This window comes from Antechinus flavipes, chromosome 2 (assembly GCF_016432865.1).
Source record: "Antechinus flavipes isolate AdamAnt ecotype Samford, QLD, Australia chromosome 2, AdamAnt_v2, whole genome shotgun sequence".
NCBI classification, from domain to species: Eukaryota; Metazoa; Chordata; class Mammalia; order Dasyuromorphia; family Dasyuridae; genus Antechinus; species Antechinus flavipes.
Genome location: NC_067399.1, coordinates 321,327,866 through 321,349,084, shown reverse-complemented (window position 1 = coordinate 321,349,084; position 21,219 = coordinate 321,327,866). Strand labels below are relative to the sequence as shown.

The following is a 21,219-nucleotide window of genomic DNA, read 5'->3' as shown; positions in this document are numbered from 1 at the left end:
GACCCAAGATTTGATATGGTCTTACCCAAGGACAAGATGGCCCTTATTACTGAACTTCTATTGACCTATTTTTAATCCAGTTGAAAGGACCTTAGAAGCCATCTAGTCCAACTCCCATAATTTTACAGACAAGGAGATTGAGGATCATGGAGATTAAGGGATTTGCCCAAAGTGATACAATAGTAATCATCAAAAATGGGATTTGAATTTAGGTCCTTTGACTCAAGAGCCAATATTGTTTTTTCTACTGTACCACATTTCCTTAAGGAAGGAATCAAGTAAGTACATGACCCTAATATACTTAAGGCAAAGGAGGTAGAAGTAAAAGTTACTTTGGGAGCAGCCCAGATTTCTGAAGCTCCTAGAGGGATCTCTGTACTTTAATACTTTGTTCCACCACAGTTCAAAAGAGATGGCCACTTTCAAACATTTTAACACCTTCCCTTTAAAACAAGATTAAGCAATATTTGGTTCCATCTAATAACAGCAGCTGACATTTAAAGGGCATTTTCAGTTTGCAAAGTCCTCCCCTCACACTTATCTGTGAGGGAGCAAGTGTGAGTATGATCATGCCCATTTTACAGATGCACAATTTAGGACTAGTAATAGTCCTATTCAGATTCAATTCAAAAGACTTTTATATTAAATATAAAAGTCTTCTGAATCGAAGTCCAATGTTCTTTCTCCTAGATTTACATCACTTCTGTGCTTTCCTTTTCACATAGTTCCTATCAATTCTCCTAAAGAAAATGGGCTCTCACTATCAGTGTTTTATTGTCCCTTTCTAGATGGGAAAAGGAAGGTATACAAAGATGAAAAGAGGTTCCTGGGGTTATTCCTCAAGAAAATACCAAGGCTGGGAACAGCATGCGGAAACCTTCTAAGGATGGCGCCATTCCAGACCCCTGAACACTTGACCACATGGTCTATTCATCTCCTTATGACTGCTTCTGCTGGTGAGTTATTTTTCATAAGCTCAGGAAACTTGATAACTATATTTTCAGCATATGCTATCAGAACAGATGTGCCTGCAGACAGAGAACTGGACAACCTTGTCATGTGCAGTGATGCAAGACAGGCAGATTTCAGAGCACTCTACAAGGAAACCTGCATTGTCAACTGATTTTATAGAATCACAGAACATTAGATCAGGGAAAAACCTTAGGAGTTGACTCCAAACTTTTCATTTATTAGGTGATGACCTGAGTCCCAAGATTTTGGCTTTTGGGGTGTGTGTGTGTGTGTGTGTGTGTGTGTGTGTGTGTGTATCTGTGTGTCTGTGTATAGACACACACATTTATATGTATATATTTAAGATTTAAGGAGTTATGACATCTGGGGTTATTTTAGTGAATATCCCCCCCAAAAAAATCAATGAAAATTAATTTTTTTTATTTTAAAATTTCTCCAGAATATGGAGCATTATTATCCCTTTGTGGCAGAAAGAATTAAAGAGCCAGCCTCATCAGAAATAGAAAAATATGGTCAATCTGATTTCACTCTCCCAGGTAGGCAAAGGGAAAAACAAACAAGTCACGTGTGAAGAAAGTCAATCTCCAAAAAACATTCCAGACTTCTTAAATACTCAATCCTTCATAATCCAAAGTGGGATTGCTCAGAGGGAGAAGGTTATGTTTTGGGAAGAAGATGTGATTTCCATCTGGACAGTTCTTTTAAATGAGATCATTATGTCTGTGTGTAAATCACTCATAGACTACATTCTCCTACAGGAAAATGACCCAAGTCTCTTGTCATGGATCGCTTCAGCCAAAGAAATGGGCTGGGGAAAAGGGCAAGGTGGGGATGGGGGGGGGGGGAGTGTGTTTCAATTCCTCTCTATGCTACATCTGATTTACTGGCTGCCAGCAATTAGCACAGGAAACGTGAGCTCCTGCCAAATCCAAAAGCAAACAGAGCAGCAGAAGTGGCCAGCTATCCCGAATCCCAGCAGGCTTCTTGGGGGAGTTTGTGGGCTAAAAATAACCTCTGCCTTTATAGTCAGAAGCCGGACCAAGGAGTTGGAGCTGATAGCAAGGAAACAGAGCATGCGCTAGGGTCCCCACTGCAGAGACCTGCCCTTTGGGCAAATGATTTTCCAGAAACCCGCTGCCCCATTTCAAAGGCAGTCTGACAAGTTTCAGCCCATGGGGCCATCATGGAATGCTCACCATTTTTAGAATCTGAGCTGAACATCTTCTACCTTCAAGTATTAATTCATTTTTAAAATAAAGTCAAAAGGGAGATTTGAAAGTCAAGGAACCCCTCCAAAGATAATGCTTCCAAATGGTTATTTTTAGTCTCTTAATTCTAATTATTTCCTTTTTTCTTTTTAAAGAGGAAAGGGAGACCAGTTTTGTGACTGGTTGCAAAGAGGAAACTCCTAGTGAGGGAATACTTCTTGCAGATAGGCACCTGCTCTTAATTTATCTTCTTAAAGACTTGTCTGGGGCACTGATTGACTTGCCCAGGATTCCATATCCAACATGTGTCAAATGCAAGACTTGAATCCAGCTCCTCCTGACTTTGAAGTCACCACTCTATGCCAGGCTTGTGCTCAAATAATCAATAATTGTCTCTCTGCTAGCTAAAAAACTCGCCCAGGAGTCATGTTTCAATTCACTTCAGCAAAAAAGAAAATATATACTGTCAGGATTGAGAAAGTCACTTGGCAAAAAATATTCCTTGTGTCACTTGTACTATCAATACTGGGGAGACTTCTAATATCAAACTCTACATCTGGCTTGGTTACTCCCTTACCAGAGAAAAAAAAGATCTCATCTTGGCCTCCTGATTCTTCAAGACGTGGTCCTGGAACTCCAGCAAGAAAAGCTGATCAAAAAGTTCGGTTGGAAGGAAAGAGTATTTCTCTTTTTCTCCATAGTTTATGCTTACAGTACCTCTCAAACTAATTTGCTGCCCACCCCTCCCCCACCTCCTGCCAAAAAAAAAAAGACTTCAATGCAAGGGATTACATGTAAATCAGTCAGACAAACACCATCCTTTCCAAAGCTTCTCCTAGTTGGAAAGCAAAGAGCAAACACTGGTTGGTGGCACAAGACTTCATTTACATTTCCCATTATTTTCTTCCTCTTTCCCTCATCTTTCTGTTCATTTTTCCCCCACTCCTCTATCTAGTGATTTGATTCAGTGGGTCTGGATCCTTTGGGGTTATTCATCCACTTCATATATTGTTAGAGAAGCAGGAAAGTCGAACTTTTTTCCACATACAGTCTCTGAGGGCAGAGTTTGGGGGCAATCCAGATTTTCAGGATGGTGGCCCTTTGGGGACCAGCAAATTACCAGTCAGGCTTGTCATGAGTCACAAACCACTGCTCTTGAACCAGTGAAGGAGTGGAAGGCATCATTGCCCAGTGGGATTTGTGAAGGGGGAGGAGAAGGGAAGTAAGGGGCCAAAGGGTTGGAGAATCATTGAAAGTTTCTTGGAACAGAGAGAACATAAAACACTAGACTGCACAAGAATGACTATTCAGTGTTCACAGAACGGCTTCCATTTAGCCCAGAAACCAATGAGAGAGCTTCAGTGCTCAGACAAAAGTGAGGGAGATTTCAATGGGGAAGCGGGGGGAGAGAGAAAGTAAGGAGAGGAATTGGAGCTTTCTTTCTTGAAAAGTACCAGTTCCTTCCAGTAAGACCAGGAAGGGGCTGTGTGAAGTCGTGGAACCCACCCAAAAGAAGTAAATAAATGCCTCCTCCTCTTGTTTTCAAGTGTCCATGTGTGTCCCTCTGTGACTGTTTTCTTTTGTGTTGGTTTGTCTAGGTGTGGGGATGTGGGTGCTTGGTCTGAGTTTGGAAATTGTGTGCTGGTACCAGCTGGACAGGAACAGGTGACATCCTGCATCTGGGGGGAGCCCCCTAGGCTTGGCAGCCAAAGGCCGACGCTTTCTCTTTGAGCAATTCCCAGCACAAGTGGCAACTCCAGCTCCCTAGACAAGGCAAAAAACAAGATTGTATTAGAGTTAGCACCCCCCCCTAGAGCCCAGGCTATAAACCATGGTAGAGATGGGGGTCACCCACTGTGATTTCGTGGGTATAGAATTGCCAGTGAGGAAACTCGCTCTCACCAAAGCAGACTGCTACTTATACCCAGACGTAGAACGCTGCTTGAGGCACTAAGATTCAGGACAGATTCTAACCTAGATCCTTCTAGCTTCAAAGCCAACTCTTTCCCTGCTACTCCACACTACCTCTCTTATCAGTGTCATAATAAAGTTATTGGGGGGGAGTGTCTCAGAAACCCCTTCCCCCAAATATAGCATTTTTGAAGGACTTGAGGATCCCTTAAATCTGTTACACATCTGTCTATTTTCCTAGGATAGCTCAACTTAGAGGCAAAATATCTAGGCAGAATGTTGTACTTTTTGGGCAATTTGTAATGGAAAGAAGGCTAAAGTTCTGCTTCATCCCCCTTCTCCAACTCTGAGAACCTGGATAAAATATTTCCCTGTGCCACAGGCAATCCTCTAACTATAAATTATAGCTAGTTGTAATTATTATAAATTAAATAGATTAAATTACAATGCTCCATCATAATGATGTCATATGTAATGTTATATACAGATTTACAATAATTATATTATAAATTATATTGTTATAGATTATAATATTGTTATAATTATGTTACATATATTTGTATATCATTATAAATTATAATGCCATGTTATCGTAATGTTATACACTTATTTGCATGTAATCATAAATTATAATGTTGCCATGAAAATATTCTATACATATTTGTATGTAATTATAAATTATGTTATAATAATGTTGTATACATATTTGTATGCAGTTATAAATTAAAATGTTGTCATCTGAATTAGTCAGTAGGAGTTTTCTACATGGATCAGAGATCCAAAAAAAAAAAAAAAGAAGTCTCTTCCAAGTTTTGAATGTACACTTCATACTCCTCCCCAAAATTCAGTCATCAGGCATCTAGTCCCTATTTTCCTGGATTTGCAGATTGTTTCTGTACTCCAGATCTCAGTTCCCATTTTCTAAGAATCTATTAGCTACATCTCTATACTACTCTACTCTACTCTACTGCTCTATACTAAGGCTTTCTAGATCACTGAGATGGTTGGTCCACAAAGCTGTCTCTCCAGTAATTTGGTATTCTATTCCTACGGGGAAACCTGGGAAAGGGGTAGCGCTGGTAAGTAGATGACCCTTTTATTTTTTTTCCCTCACCCTTCACCTTATAGTAGTCATTTCACTATAAAATACCTTTCCACAGCCCTTAATTTGAGAGTTCTGTCAGTTACCTTCAGGGGGCTCAGCAACAGGGGGATTTAAACAATACATATGATAGCCGCGGTCACAGTCATCACAGAAGAGCAGCTGGTCCTAGTGGAGAAACAGGACAGAAACAGAAACAGAGACAGTCAGAGACACAGAGAGACAATAAGAATGAGAGAGAAAGAGAGAGAGAGACAGAGAGACAGAAACAGACAGACAGACACAGAAAGAGACAGAGCAGAGAGAGACAGAGAGACAGAAACAGAGAGAGACAGAGAGACAGAGACAGAGAAAAGAGATTTAATCTTTAGAGTTCATAAATCATTCAACACAATCACCAAAATCCTGCTTTAATCTGCCTTTTTAATCTTGTCTTGTGAACTTTGTGAACTAAAAAGCTGACTTTTCATAACCTGAAGAGGTAACTTGGCATAGTGAGTAGTATGCCATCCTTGAAATCAGGAAGATCTCAATTCAAATTCTCCCTCTGATACAGAGCATGACAAATCATTTGACCTCAGTGATCCCAGCAACTATCTAAGATTAACAGTTACAGAGTAGCCCCCTCCATGGAGAAGAACCCCCTATGCTGATGAAATCATATGTCTGGTTGGAAAAACTAAGAGGCAGCCTGGAATAACAGATGAATGGCTGACTTTGGGGACAAGAAGACAGGTTCAAATTTTGCTTCTAACACACACTAGCCTTTGCAAAGCCACAATCTCTTTGTGCTTCTGGCAACTTTAAAAAAAATGATATCATCTGTTTTTCATATTATCTCCAATTAGATAACTTTTAAAGATTGTAAACTATAGTTCAAAGTTAAGCTATTGATCCTTGGTGGAGGGAGTTTCCACAATGGAAATTCTCTATGCTAGTGAAATTGCAGCTTCCAGTTTCATAATAAAAAGATTTTATTCACTACATCATAAACTCTTTGAAATCAGGAATGATTATATGAATTTCCCACTTAAACTGCCAGACATATATAAGTGCTCAAGGATTTCTTGTTGATCAATCATAGTGTCAGAAAGGAATCACTGTCTGGTCTTGAACTCCTCTGTCCTTTGACTTAATTCCAGAGGGGCTGTATTGGGAAAAACATCCCAGCAGCACTCTGAACCTTGGCAGCTTCCCTGGATAGAAAGAAAATGAAACAGTGCCTCCCCTTCAGTTCTTTAAAGCCAAACAGAGTTTGAGCTTTCCTTCCTTTGTCATAGGACATTCTGGAAGACAGAGCCTTAAATGCACTAAGATCTGCTCAGTGATAGGCAAAAGAAAGACTAGGTTTTGGAATCCCCAGTTTCCCCAGCAGGAAGTGGACTTCATTCCTTTGGCTGCTGATCAATGACTTGTCAAGTGTCTCAGCACCATCATTACCCGTACTATGCCCCTCCACTCCCGGGCAGATGAGCAAAAGTATGTTTGCAAAGCTGAGTTCAGACTCAAAATCCACTTTTTTTTCATTAGAGTCAAGATCTAGCTTCAGGTTGGGTCTTGTATTTAAATCAGTGTCTTGAGTGTTGCGATTTAATTCAGCAACCATGTGTTAAGTATCTATTATATATAAAGTTCTGTGATATGTTTATGTTTATAATTACAGATTTATAAATATTTCATAAATATGATACATATGTTTACAAAGACAGAAATGAAAACACCCCCTCCTTTCCATAAACTTATAGTCAACAGATAAAGTGGAAAGGGAAAGGGGCAATGTGCATACAGATAAATAAATTCAAAAGTTTATCAAGTAAACCCAAAGTCATTTCAAAGGAGGGGAATTCTAACGACTGAGAGAGGCTCAGGAAAGGCTTTAGATGAGGTAATAACTGATCTGAACCTTAGATGGAGCTAGAAATTCTAAGCTGAGGAGTGAGAGCATTCCTGGCATTGGGAGTAGCCAATGGTAGGAAAAAATGTTTTGTATGGGGAAGAGCAAGCCAGAAAATAAAGCACGTGAAGGAACAAGGAATGGAAAAGAAATCTGGAAAGACAGGTTTTTTTAATAAATGCTTATTGAAATGAATTGAACTCATTCATGACCTGTTGGAGTGAGGATCCACTTAGCAACTTGGTCTTTGAAAGCTCTTTAATCTTGATATTTGAGAAGACCATGGTTTCCCCCATCCCTCTAAGGGTGGCTACTCCTTCACTGCAGCTTCATGGAATGCTGGGAGATAATTTAAGCTGATGCTAAAGCTTGCTAGAAGACATCCTTAATTTCTCTTTCCCTCCACCAGTTCTCTCTCCGTTTCCCCCACCCTTTTTTATAACAACTGATGTATCTTTCCTCCCAAAGGGATCATTCCTTTCATTCCCTTCCCAGCAGGATGCACAAAGGCCCCCTTTTAATGATGAAACCTCCCCCCACATATTCCCCACAGAAGAGGATATTCTCCAGAAATGTAGACAGTCCCAGAGGTGGAGATAAAAATTCTGCCTAGGGAAATGGGGCAAGGTCCAAAATGGAATCTAAATAAGCAAAAATCAAAAAACTGGCAGGGCTGGGCTGGAACAAGAATTTGTTGGGGCACCCAAATCCAAGGACTTGAGATAAGAAGTAGAAGGGAAGAAGACTGAAGAAGAAATATTACACATGCTGGGGAATGAATCTATTCTATTAATCTATTAAGTATCTATTAAGTGTTTGCTATGTGACAGGCACTGTCACATGGGTGAAGTGTTGAATGCTAGGAGTACAGAGAACAACAAAATGTGGTCCCTACTTTCAGGGAAGTCATAATCTAAAGGAAAAGAAAACATGCACATAATTATGAATATTTAAGATAGACTGAGAATAAATGGGAAAGAGAATAGAAGATGGGGGTAGGGATGGGGAGGGAGGGAGGGAGAGAGATAGGGCAGGATGGACTTCCAGCAGAAGATAGGATTTGAAGGGAAGCTAGCTGGTACAGTGGATAGAGTACCCAGCCCTAGATTCAAGAGGACTTGAATTTACATTCTACCTCAGACACTGGCCAAAACAATTAACCTCAGTTGCCTCCTTACCTCACCCCCCAAAAAAGAAGAAAATGGGAAATTGGAAGGAAGTTAGGGCAGCCACGAGGGAGAAGTGAAGAGAGAGCATTTTGGGTTAGGATTGGGCATGGGTTGCAACCAGCGAAAAAGCCAATGGGATCTTCTATAGAATGAGAAAGGTTTGTTACCTAAGAAGGAACTGGCAAAATGACTCCCCAAAAGTTGGGTGTTTTATAGCAGCTAAATGCACTCCCCAATCCTACATTGCCCTAATTCTTCAGCCTCATCCATGCAATTGAGACTATTCCTAGTCAGGTGGCATTTCCTCCCTGCCTCCTTCCTTTATTTTTTTAAATAAAGGAACTGTCCAAAGTTCCAACAGACTGCTTGCAGATGTTTTGATGAGACTAGCCTCATCCTGGAGCACTTGAAAATTTGGCTGGTATGACATGATAGCAGAGAGAGGGGGTTCTGATGCCAGTCTTCTAGCCTTCTTTTTTTGTCATGTGATTTTAATAGCACTTGCCAACTCCCTCCAATCTTGTATGACATCCCAAGGGAAATAAGAGAGGCTGGGTTTACCTCTGAACCCCAGCCAACTCCTCTCTGTTCTAAAGAGCACATTCCATTTAGAAGCCTGTGCAAAACACAAGGTTAAGAATCCGGGAACCTGAGTTTAAACCTTACTCTACCTCAGGGTCATTTCCTGAGTGACCTTGAACTAATAAACACTTGAGTGTTTATTTCTAAAAAGTTGTCTGAAAAATAGGATCTTTATACTCAATGCTTAAAGATCACTTTACTCAAATTATTGGTAGTTAATTTTTCATAAAGCTCCTATCCTCAAAATAAAAGAAAAGAAAAAGAAATTTGAAAAGCAATGGAGAACATGCTAGAACTGTGGTCAGGAAAACAGCCCTTATCAATTCTGTCTCCACAAGCATGACTTCCTCAAGCTAGGCCCTATAGTAGAAAGAACAATCAGAGCACTGGGATTCAAGTGTTGGCTCTGACCCTTAACACCTATGTGATTTTGAGCAAGTTATTTAATCTCTCTGAGCTTTAGAATCTTCATCTACAAAATGAGGTAGTTAGACAAGAACAGTGATGTCAAACTCAGATAGAAACAGTCTTTGCAAGCTGTAGATTGACTTAGAAAATCACAATTTAACATTATCAAGGCTGTATTGTATTTTTAGGTATTTTTATGAAACATTTCCTAATTCTATTTTAATCTAGTTGGACACACTGCAACTGGGAGTTTGATGCTTCTGGATTATATGGATTTCTAAGGTTCCTTCCAGTTTAATAAATTTATAATCAATGGCTTGAGACCCTTTTGTTGACTAGAGAATTTTCTTTATTTTCCCCCCACTTAATGAAGATTAACAAAGTGCCTTTCTGATATTTTTGTTGAACCACAAGAAAGAACCCACCTTCCCTCCCCTTCCTCTCTGCATTCACTTTCCTTCTTAGGAAAGCCTCAAACTCACATCATTCTCAGAAGTTCCACAGAGGATGCAGGATTTGCACTCGATACATTGCCACTTGTAGGTTTTGACAGCCTCAGTCATGTTTAGGGTGAACTGCAGGCAGGTGGGGTGACCTAGAGAAGTCCAAAAAAAAAGTCATTGTTAGAAGACAGATCTTTGATTAACCTTAAAGAATAGGAACTATGATCTCATTGGTGCATCACTTCTTGACCCATGGATGTGTCTCCTTGGCTCAGGAAGAAACAATCAAAGTCAACCCTGGTTAGGAATCTCAGCAACCCAGCTGTATCTGACAGAAACCTGAGAAAATATTAAACATTAAACCTTTGACTGCCAGGGACAAAATAAATCTGAGACACCCCACTCTATCACTCATGCTTTCCAGCAGTAAAAAAAAATATGATTAGGACAGAAGGCAATTAGAAAATGAGCCAGGGAAGGATAGAGGGAAGAATGGAATAGATTAGAGGGTTGCAAATACCCATATATTATGATAGACACTAAACATCTGATAGTAAGCCAGACTCAAGACCAGATTAAGGGTGCTGAAGTAACACATGAAACCATGCTAGATTGTCCTTGATAGCACTAGTTTAGGGAAAGAGAGAATGAGGTAAGCTTTTTGAAAGTAGCAGATTAAGAGAACAGGATTTAATGAGGTTCACTTATCTGTTAAGTCTCATACTTCTAAAAAAGGGAGAGAGGGAAAAGGAAAAAACAAAGAAAAGAATAGAGATTGAGAGAGAAACAGAAATGGAGAGACAAACAGAGACAAAGAGAGAAAGAAAAAGACAGAGACAAAAAGAGAAAGTGAGAGACAGAGACAGACAGAGAAAAGATAGAAATACAGAGAGTAAAGAGGAGGGAGAAGAGGGAGAGGAAAGAGGGAGAAAAAGTCATAAATGGAGACAAAGGGTGACAGGAAGAGAGGTAGAGAAAGATGATACAGAGAAGTTGGGGAAAGAAATGGACAGAGACAGATCTTTCAGTTCGAAAATCCACTCTACAAAAAAGCAAGAAAAGGAAGTAGGGAAAAGAGGAAGATCATCTAACAAGGTTCCAAAAACTTCTGGGCCAAATTAGGAAGATTCCTAATCAAGGTCCAGTGCAACGGAGCCCAAGGTATAGATCACAGAAATAGATCAGAAATAATGTGAGAGGACTCTGAATAAGTTTCAGAATCAAAGGTCACCACACATTGGAATTCATTTGGGGGTCAGGCTCCAAACTTCTGAAAAGAAATTGAGTAATCTCAGTATGATGAGAATAGAGAAGGAGTGATAGAATTCTATTTTTGCCATGGAATCAAGAGTTAATATTGCTATTAATGTGAGTGACTTAAACTCCATGATTTAGAGACTTAATACTACCATGGAGATTACAATGCCAAGTTCATCGGGTTTGGTCCATTTTTTTAGACCAATCAATTTGCTCTTTTTATGACTCAAGGTTTTGTCCCTAATCTTAGTCAACCATTTTGCACACCATTTCAAAGAACTAGTTCAAAGAGAGCAAATTTATAAGCCTAATTATATTCCTCATTTCTTAGATTGGATTTAAAGTCAATTCAAATCTTTCTGTGGACACTTTCTAATTATATGATGCTAAACAAATTATTTAACTTAAGCTTCATTTTCCTCATCTGCAAAATGGGGGTTCTATGGGTATCTCCTAAGAGACAGGGTAGCATAGTGGATATATCAGATAATGAAATGCACCTTAAAAAAGATGCACCATCAACCTTGTCTCTGAAACCTAAAGATGACTAAGTCTTTTCATTGAACTTATGGCTGAAATTCCTCTATCTGATTTCTTTTAATAGGTAGAGAAGGCAACCTCTTTAAAAGCAAGGACTATCTTACTTTTCTATTTGTATCTTCTGTGCCTAACACAAGGCATTGCAAACAGTAAGTGTTCAGTAAATGCTTTTCTTTTTCATTCCTTGAAATATCTCACTAGGCTTTGTGACTATGTTTAAAGTAAATCCATTTTTAAAGATTATATTAAGGTCTGAAACAAAGGGGAAAAAATCCCCTTAGTACATCAAGGTTAAGAGGAACCACAGGTCTCAACATGGGCATCTGTTTTTTCTCAAGATAAATGTTATTATACCTAAGCTCAGAAAGAGGGAGGACAGTAGTGAAAATCACTGTTCTTATTTCACAGATGGGAAAATGGAGGATGGAAAGGAATATCACATGGAATTTAATTGATTAGAAATAATGTCTGGGATTCAATCTTCCTTTCTATTACTACCCTCTGTTACTACCCTCACTGCTCTCTCACATTATGTCTCATTGGAATTAAGAAGATTGGTCATTAGGTAAAACAATGCAAAGAAAAGCTCTACTGGTTTTCTTCGGAAAAAACAGAAAAGTGACTTGAATGATGGATTTCTTAATATTGGAAACTATTTTCCCAGGAGAAGTGAGGGGGAAAAACTATCACAGAGTCATTTCATGATGGCAACATAATTTTGTCCCCAAACAGACAACAAAGTACAGTCTTAGGAAACAGTTAGTAGAAAAATTTCCTTGATATTCGGGTGGGAAACAAAGGTAAATTAACAGTGACATCATTTGCTCAAGGTTACTATCACTTTTAATTTTTTCTTTGGGAATTTTTCCTTTTCTTTACAAATAAAGTCTATAAACATTTCCCTAATTCCTTTTGTCAATCCAGTTCTCCGTTTATTGAGTTATTTAAAGTAAGGTGTATCTATTGTATATGGCACCATGGCAAAAATGCTGATCTTGAAGGCAGAAAGATCGATTCAAGTTCTGCCTTGTCATGACACACATTGACTTTGGGGTAGTCACAACTCTTAGTCCTCTAGGAAGTGGAGAAGCTGCACTAATGGAGGGAGTTTCTTTACCTAGAAATTCTTTATGCCAATGAAATCATACATAGATTCAGCTCCTATCCATAATTCTTTTATCTATATAGCTATCTTAATTCATGGAAGGTATCAAAAGAAACCTTCATAATGGTCATCTCCAGGTTATCAGGAGTGGTTGGTAGTTTCAAAGGACTGTTTCTAAAATTTCCATTACCCAAATAAATTCAGAAAGGTTGCTCACCATTCTTTCCAAGAGGATCATTGAAAATCTAGTTTTTCTCAAATCTTTCTCTGACTTTCTTCCTTAAGCAACATAGTATTTCCTGCCCTATTCTGCATTGATGTGTTACCCTTTTCTCATCCTAACCTTTCCTCTTTCCCAAATAAGGGAAATCTGCGGAGAGTTCTTTGCAACAGCAAATAAGATGCATGGAAGCCATGTTTTTTTTCCTCAAATACAGATGTCAGTCAACAAGCATTTATTGAATGCCTATTATGTGCCAGGTACTGTGCAAACTATACTCTGGGGATACAAAGAAAAGCCAAAGTCATCTCTTGCTCTAAAGAAGCTCAAAAGTCTAATGGGGGCACAGGGAGAGGGCAAAAGGGAGGGGGACAATATGAAAACAATGAATAAAAATGAACTATATGCAACATACATAGTAATATACAATAAATCAGAGATAATCAAGGGAGGGAAAGAACTGATATTATGGGGGATCAGAAGAAGCTTCTTGTTAAAGGTGAGATTTAATTTGAGACTCAAAGGAAGCCAGAGAGTGGAGACAAAGGAATGAGCTCCTTGAGAATAGGAACTATTTTCTTCTTCTCTTTGAGTACTCTATCCTGAACATTTCCCATTCAATTATCCCCCTTTGGACCTCTCTATCACTTCATCACCACTGGGCAGGTATCTCTCTTCCATCGTCTTCTTTTCAGCTTACTTTTGTGTGTTGTCTTCCCCATTAGGTTGCAAATTTCTTGAAGGCAGGGATAGTTAAACTTTCCTTTTCATGTTTGTATTTTCAGTTCTTAGCACATAGTAGGTACATTGTTTATTGACTGACTATCCCTAGCCCAATGCCTGACACATAATAAGCATTCAATAAATGCCTATTGATTGATTAATTAATTAACTAGATCTTACTATTTGGTTTTATTCTGGATCTAGTGCTAAAAGGAATCTTAGGAGCTATCTAATTCAGTCCCCAAAATTTTACAGATGAGGAAACTGAGGCCAAGTTGGTTACTAGATGAAACTATGCAAGGGACAACTCTGTCTCTCAGTTCATCTGGCAGAAAACAGAAAAAACACTTGAATAATGAACTCTTTGGTATATCAATAAAAACTCTTTGGTATAAAATAAAAATCAACTAAAATATTCCAGAGCTATCATGGCAGAGGAGTGGAGGATTCCACAAAATTCTTTACTTTAAAAAGTAGCCCTTGCTACTTGCAAAAATGAATAGTATGGAGACAGCTAGATAGTTCAGGGGATAAAATACCAGCCCTAGATTTCAGGACCTGAGTTCATATCTGGTCTCAGACACTTCACATGCTCTAGCTGTATGACCCAGGGCAAGTCATTTGATCCTAACTGCCTCCTCCCAAATTAATAAATAAATAAATAAATGAAAAGTAGCCTTTATACTTCAAAATGTTAAGTACAATGAGCTAGAGTCTTCATAAGGCAGAGCTCTTATAATCCAAATTTTATAGTTGAGGCTTGTAAATATCTGAAGCAGGATTTGAACTCAAGTTTGTTCAACTCCACACCTAATTATCTATCTACTGCATCACCTTGCTGAAGAGAAATAAGGAAAGAGCTTTGTAGGGACACTCCATGAACAAAAGAAAATAAACAGATAATTATAAAGTAAAGGAGATTGAAGAGCAGACAAAGAATGCTGTCACTGAAGTCTAGGGAAGGTATCCAAGAAGAGGGATCAACATTTTCAAAAGAGGCCAAAGGGTCCAGAAAGATGAAAAAATGTTGTAATGAAGATGCCCATTCAAATACCAGATAGACTCCTTCCAACTGTGAAATTTATTGTTTCAGATTTTGCAAATAAACCAGAGTGACTTGCTCATAGAGAGTGGTCCCAGGCCATATACAGACAGATAATCACATATCCTTACACACTTCCACAGCTATTTTGCTGATGCAATTCCTCAGGTCCAGAATATTCACCCCATTCATCCCAATCAGTTAAAACCCTGCCTGGTTAGCCATTCTAGGGTCAAGGCCAGATGTCTTACCCTCCACACAGCTTTCCTGGTTCCCCCAGCCAGGAATGAGCCCTCTCCCTTCCTACCAATTCTCATTCCTTTCTACTGTCCTCTCTGGGTCTATTCCTTTCAATGGCACTCACTAAACCCTAACTTGTATTGTAGTTATTTTATATATACTATAGTATCTCATCCCTGCTAGAGGGAAAACCCCTTGAGGACAGAGATTGGGTCTTTATTTATCCGTGTATGACTTTCCAAATCTAATGACCAGTGTCTTGAACTAAACATACACACTCAATAAATGTTAGTTCAATTCAGTTGAATCCATATGAATAACTTTACCCGTCCAGGGAAGGAAAGTCCAACTAAATATATTCTTTGTACATTAAACCCACATTATGATCTTGGCTTAGGAGCTAATGCAAGTCATTAACCTACTGATATTTATCACCATAGCCAGCTTCTTTTACAGCAGAATAACTCCTATTGAACAAACCCTTAGCAAAGAGAAACATATAAACTCCTGCAGCATGTACCTCATATATTGTGATCCTTATTAAAAGGTTCTTTTTTATTCAATTATCCTCAATATTTAATTTGCACTATGGTGAGACACATAAAGCTGATTAAATTAGACCAGCAAAAAGAGTTTTACATCATAAGATACATCCTGAAAATATAAATACTACAACTACATGCAAATATGGGAAAGGTGTAGCCTGTTGTTTATGTTTTGTGAAATTATCAACATCTAATTATATTTTATTGCCTTGCTTATCAATGCTGATCTCTTAATAACTAATTTTTCAGAAAATACTGCTTTTCCTGCTTATAGTCTAAAGCAGATTAGTGTGAAACAAATGGCATTCCTTGGTCTGTTGCCTGGATTGTATAAATCACATAATGGGCTAAAATAAAACATAAAGAACCAAATTCCACCTGATGTAGCTCCAATAATAAATTCCCTGGATAGCTTTTAGATAAAAATTGATTCTGATTTCTAATAACCCTCAATATTGTATACTCGGGTGAGATTTGCAAAATTTAAGCATTAACAGAAATAGAAAAGATGTATTTAACCTAATTTGTGAGATATACTATCAAATTTCAGTCTATCATTCCTATGTCTCCACATCTTTATCTGGCTCTCTTCCAGTAGAACAGACTCCAGCCCCACATTGGCCTTCATTAACTGCCTGTTATTAAGCTGAATTATTGCAGGACATTTTCAAAGTGAATGATCTGCTCCTTGATAATCAAGAACTCATCACAGTTTATACAAAATTTAAGGCAAACACAGATCACAAGTATATCTCTCTTTCCTATCAACAGAGAAGTGGTGAACTTTCAGAATTTAGGCATAGCCAAAGTATCAGTTCCTTTCATTTAATTCTACTTTGAAGTGAATGGGAAAAAAAGTAGATGATTATCGATTGTAAAGTGGCTAAATGAATTGGGGTACATGAATGTAATGGACTATTACTAAGCCATAAAAAGCGATGGCTAAGGGAAGACAATATAGATTAGTATAAAATGTCAGAAAAAGGAAAACAATATGTATTATGTATATAAAATGTATATATTATTAACAACAATGGAAATGGAAATAATAACAAAAAGAAGTTGCAGTTGAATGCTGTATGATTATAATGACTGTTTGGCTTCAAAAAAGACAAATGAGAATATATCTCTCTTTTTTTTCAGAGGTAGAGAACTTTGGATGTGAAACACTGAATATACTATTATCCTTGATTGATATGTTAGCTAGTTTTACTAAACTATTTTCCTCCCTTTTACTTATTCATTGTCATTAAAGGTGTCTTTCTGGGATGAGGAAAATCCTTAGATTGTGAAATAAGGCGGTATTAAAACAAAAGCTATCAACACAATGTTTAAAGTCATAATTTTTAACAAGCTAGGATTCTTTTTCTACAGGAAAAGTTACTGGGGAGTAACAGAAATGTGAAAGAAAAGAGCTTTGATTTAAAAAATTTATTTTTTTAAACTGCACAACTACACAACTTTAAACTACTCAACACAACTACTTTTAAAACATGAGTCTTTCCCAAATCATCCACTTCAAATCCTGTGTTTTAAAAATCCATCTATCCGAATGTGTCCTTTAATGATCTTGCTTCTGTCCATTTTTACTATAATATTCTGCAATTGCAGGAAGCACTCTGGGCTGAATACATCTGTGAATCCCTTCCCTTCACTGTTGTCTTCAAAGGGATAAAAGGTGAAAAGAGAGTCAAAAGGACCAGGGATAGACAAACAAAAGCCTTTTAAAATGTATACTGGCATTCTTAGTGATGTAGCAATGTTGTTATTGAAGAGTCATTTCTGACTCTCTGTGACTCCATTTCAGGTTTTCTTGGCAAAGATACTGAAGTGGTTTGTCATTTCCTCCTCCAGGTCATTTTACAGATGAGGAAACTGAGGCAAACAGAATTAAGTAATTTGATGATGATCACACAGATTGGATTTGAACTCAGGACCTGCTACCTCCAAGCTGGTGCTCTAATCATTTCACCACCTAGCTACTCAAGGTAGACTGTCCCCACATGCATAGAGAAATAGACTATTGCATCTAGATCAATGCATGGTGGGAAACATAGAGAATGTGTTATCTACAGCAAAAGATACAGTGCCAAGATTCAAAGCACAATGTTTAACAAAGCATAGCTTAGCACATATAACACAGTTTTTAACATGACAGAAAATTTCCCAAGCCTCATATATCCTGTCTCCTGAAGAATCAACTGAGCAATTTCCACTTACATACAGTACATAGTACACATTTTAGTTTAGCCCACGTGTGAAATATGCTATGGTTATAAAATAATATTACTAAGTAAGCCTAGGGCTTATTTTCATAAACTTACCTGGATGGCAAAGGCAGGTTTGCCCAAAAAGGCTTTGGGGTTTGTATGGAGAGAGCCTAGGGGGACCAAGAAACATTATGGGGATGTGAAGTGAATAGTTCTGAGACAATGGCCCTAAAACCTAAAATCTTAAAAAAAAAAAAAAAAAAACAGTCCTGAAGAGCCATCAAAGATGGGGATTAAAGAGAATGAAATCAATTATCATGGTCTAAGAATTGTCACTGGTGAGCAGTTGAAGGTATTGCTAACTAATAAGAGAAGGTAATGAATGACCAATGCTTCCAACAAACAGGTGATAACTATAAGACAAAGAAAGAGACATTTGAGGGACTTTACCAATCCAATAAATTGTTTTGATTTTATTTTATTTTTAATTGGGAGAGAGGTGTGGTAAGGAAAGAAAATAGATATTTGTTCATTGAAAAAAATAAATTAAATTTAAAAAAAGAGAATACATAAGAAAGCCTATTTACTAGTAAATTTTCACAAAATAATGTTTTGAAGATACCAACAATCCAAATTCTTGTTTCCCCTTAGTAAAAGTAAAAGAATGTTTAAAATCAGATTTATTGAGACAGACTCATGATTGAACAAGACCAATTTTATATTTTAAAGACTAAAAGGGAGGGAGGAACCACTGCCATCACTCAGCAACTACTGTTTTGAACTTATGTCAAGCTTTCCTCAATTTTTTTATAACATAATCCCAACACAGACAAGACAACTACCAAAAGTCACCTATTCTGAAATGTAAAGCTCTTTTTTAACCATTTCCTCCATTTTCACACAACTTGCTGATGTTGCAGAGATGGGCTCTTCATGGATACTGTGTAGGGAAGGAGGTAGGGAGAGGAGAAATCAGTTCTGTTTCACTATTCAGGTAGATTAGATCGGAACTGAGTTGGCTCATGTCGCATTGAGCTGACAATGCAGGGCGGGGGGTATGTGATGAGAATAGGGGTCATCGAAACCAACTGCTATAGTTGCACTTCCCCTTGATTTCCTGGCTGCACTGAGTGGATTATAGCCAACCATCTGCCAAATGGACTCTTGCCCCTGCTGCGGTGTATGAAAGCCAGCTTTGAATTATGGCCTGAAGCTCTTTATCAATCATGAAAGTCTCTTGCTGGCAACCATTTTGCAATGAAGGCCTTAGTCCCAACATAAGACTATCCATCACCTATTCTCCCTGAAAACACTGGAAGTTGTTTTTTTTTGTCTGTTTATTTTTTAAATCAGGAAATTTGGGCATAAAGGTGAAACTGTGGCCCTAAGCAGATGTCTTCTATCTCCTGGGCTTCTGCCAACTCTGAGCATGGTCCAGAAAGCTTTATGAGAGGTATGTGGTTGATGCTGATGGTCTCCTAATGAGAAATTGCAATAGCAGGTCAGGACAGATTGCAAGGGGGTCCTTCAGCTGCCTCATATCCAGACATCAGAAGATAATAGACATAAAACTAAAAGGGAACTTAGAGGTCATCAAGTCCAGGCCCCTCATTTCATAGATGAGGAAACTGAGGCTTACAGAGATTAAGTGACTTGCTCAGAGTTATATAGCCAGTAAGTGTACAAGGTGGGACTGGAAACTAAGTCATCTTGATTCCAAATTCGGTTTCCTATCCATTGCACCATGATATTAGAGGGATTATTTATGGGCCCTGAAAATGGGGAGTTTTTTTTTCATTTAAAAAATATTTCTAATGTTCAATTTCTGCCTAGAATTTACATCAATCTTCCCTTGTTCACCTGTTTCTCTTACAGAGAATTCTACCACGAAAACTTAAAATGGAAAAGGGCATAAGGATGAGAGGTGCCTTCTTGTTTTTTTCAATTGTCCTCTTTGCTGCTTGAGAAATGCTTATCCACTTGAATGCTAAAAAAAAAAAATTCAACTTTGTTATTGTTCAATCATTGTTCAGTTGCAGCCAACTCATTATGATCCCATTTGAGATTTCCTTGGCAAAGATACTGGAGTGGTTTGCCATTTCCTTCTCCAGCTCATTTTACAGATGAGGAAACTAAAGCAAATAGGGTTAAGTGACTTGCCCACGATCACACAGCTAGTAAATTGTATAAGGTTTAATTCAATCACATTCATTTTAAGATATCCTTCTGCCTTGAAATAATTGTTTGAAATTGAATTCTGAGAGGCAAACCAGCTAATAAAGATAGTAAAGATAAGAAGCACCTAGAGAATGAGATTAAAACATTGTGCTAAGATGTGGATTCTACTAAGAAGGAAAAAAAAAGATTCAGCAATAGTAAAGTTAACTAAACATTCATATATTGGGAAGGAAATACATTTCCCTAGTTTTATAAGAGATAAAGAGGAAAAGAGAGTTTCACAACTCTTTGAAAAGTAAAAATAAACACCTAAGACTTGCAAAATCTTTTTTTTTTTTAGAGACACCATTCTTCAAAATTCTCCACTTTTGATTCAGGAAATTAAGGTATCAGAAAACCCTAATTTTGAAACTACATTGCAGAGAGAGTGTACTTTGAAGAGATTGTTTTATGGTCTTAAGAAATCTGACTTATCAGGAGAAAATAATGATAGCTAATGTCAATATGGATTTTACAATTTACAAAACACTCTTTTCAACACCACCATTCCACCAGATGTTTTTCACATCACAGAGCTACTGTTCCCCTGTTCCCATTCCCTACAACTGCTTTACTCCATTCTTCATGGTAACTTATTGCCAGAATTCTCTCAATCTTTTCAAACAGTTAGGACCCAAAGACATCATTCCACACTGGCCAGAGCTACAGAAACAAACTTCATTAATGTAAAGGAATCTTTCTCCAGAGATCTCTGTGTCTAGGGAGAGGAACAATGATCTTCTCTCTATGTCTCATAATGGGATTGTACTCAGATTTCTATCGGGTTTATGATAGACAAGGTATTTTTCCTATAATAGCCCTTACTAAAAAAGCTGCATAGGTATTATTGTCCCCATTTTAGAAATGATGAAAGTGAGCTTTGGATGCTTTAAATGACTTTACTAAAGTCAAACAACTGTTAAGCAATAAAGCCAGAACTTAGTCCAAATCAATTTGGCAGACCTTTATTAACCATGCACCATAGTAAGCATTGGGGAAAAGACAAGATTAAATTAGGCACAGTTTTTGCTATAATAAACCTTCCAGTCTAGAAGATTCAACCCAGGTTTTCTGATTCCCAACTCCACCAAGCATTCAACAAGCATTTATTAAGTGCCTACTATAAGATAGGCATGGTGCAAGGCACTGGAGAGACAAAGACAAAACGAAGTGGTTCCTGCTGTCAAGGAACTTACATTCTACCAGGGAGAAGACATTATATATACATACATACATATACATGTACACATATACATGTTATAAATATACATATATTTATAAATATAATGTTCTATTGTTTTCACTATATAATCTTTTGTTCAATCAGGACCATAGCACACTACTGTCTCTCAAAGTCTAAGTTCGTGTTCATTGTTTTCATGACACTGTCTATCCATCTCATCCTCTACCATCTGCTTTTCCTTTTGCTTT

The 21,219-nt window shown here is 37.8% G+C and overlaps 1 protein-coding gene across 5 annotated transcripts in view; it reads right to left on the bottom strand.

Annotated features, from left to right (window-relative positions):
* Window positions 1–1,260: 1,260 nt before the first annotated feature.
* The window catches only part of DPF3 (double PHD fingers 3), a 406,354-nt gene continuing 386,395 nt past the window's right edge, over window positions 1,261–21,219 (bottom strand). For 4 of the 5 annotated variants that reach the window (XM_051977667.1, XM_051977669.1, XM_051977668.1 and 1 more), the window contains 3 exons: window positions 9,729–9,841; window positions 5,280–5,361; window positions 1,261–3,944 (listed from right to left, as the gene is read on the bottom strand). In XM_051977667.1, coding sequence (XP_051833627.1) covers window positions 3,874–3,944; window positions 5,280–5,361; window positions 9,729–9,841 — 266 coding nt within the window. In that variant the 3' untranslated portion in view covers window positions 1,261–3,873. Of the gene's footprint in view, window positions 3,945–5,279; window positions 5,362–9,728; window positions 9,842–21,219 lie in introns of those variants that run through there. The other variant, XR_007950650.1, reaches the window with a different exon arrangement.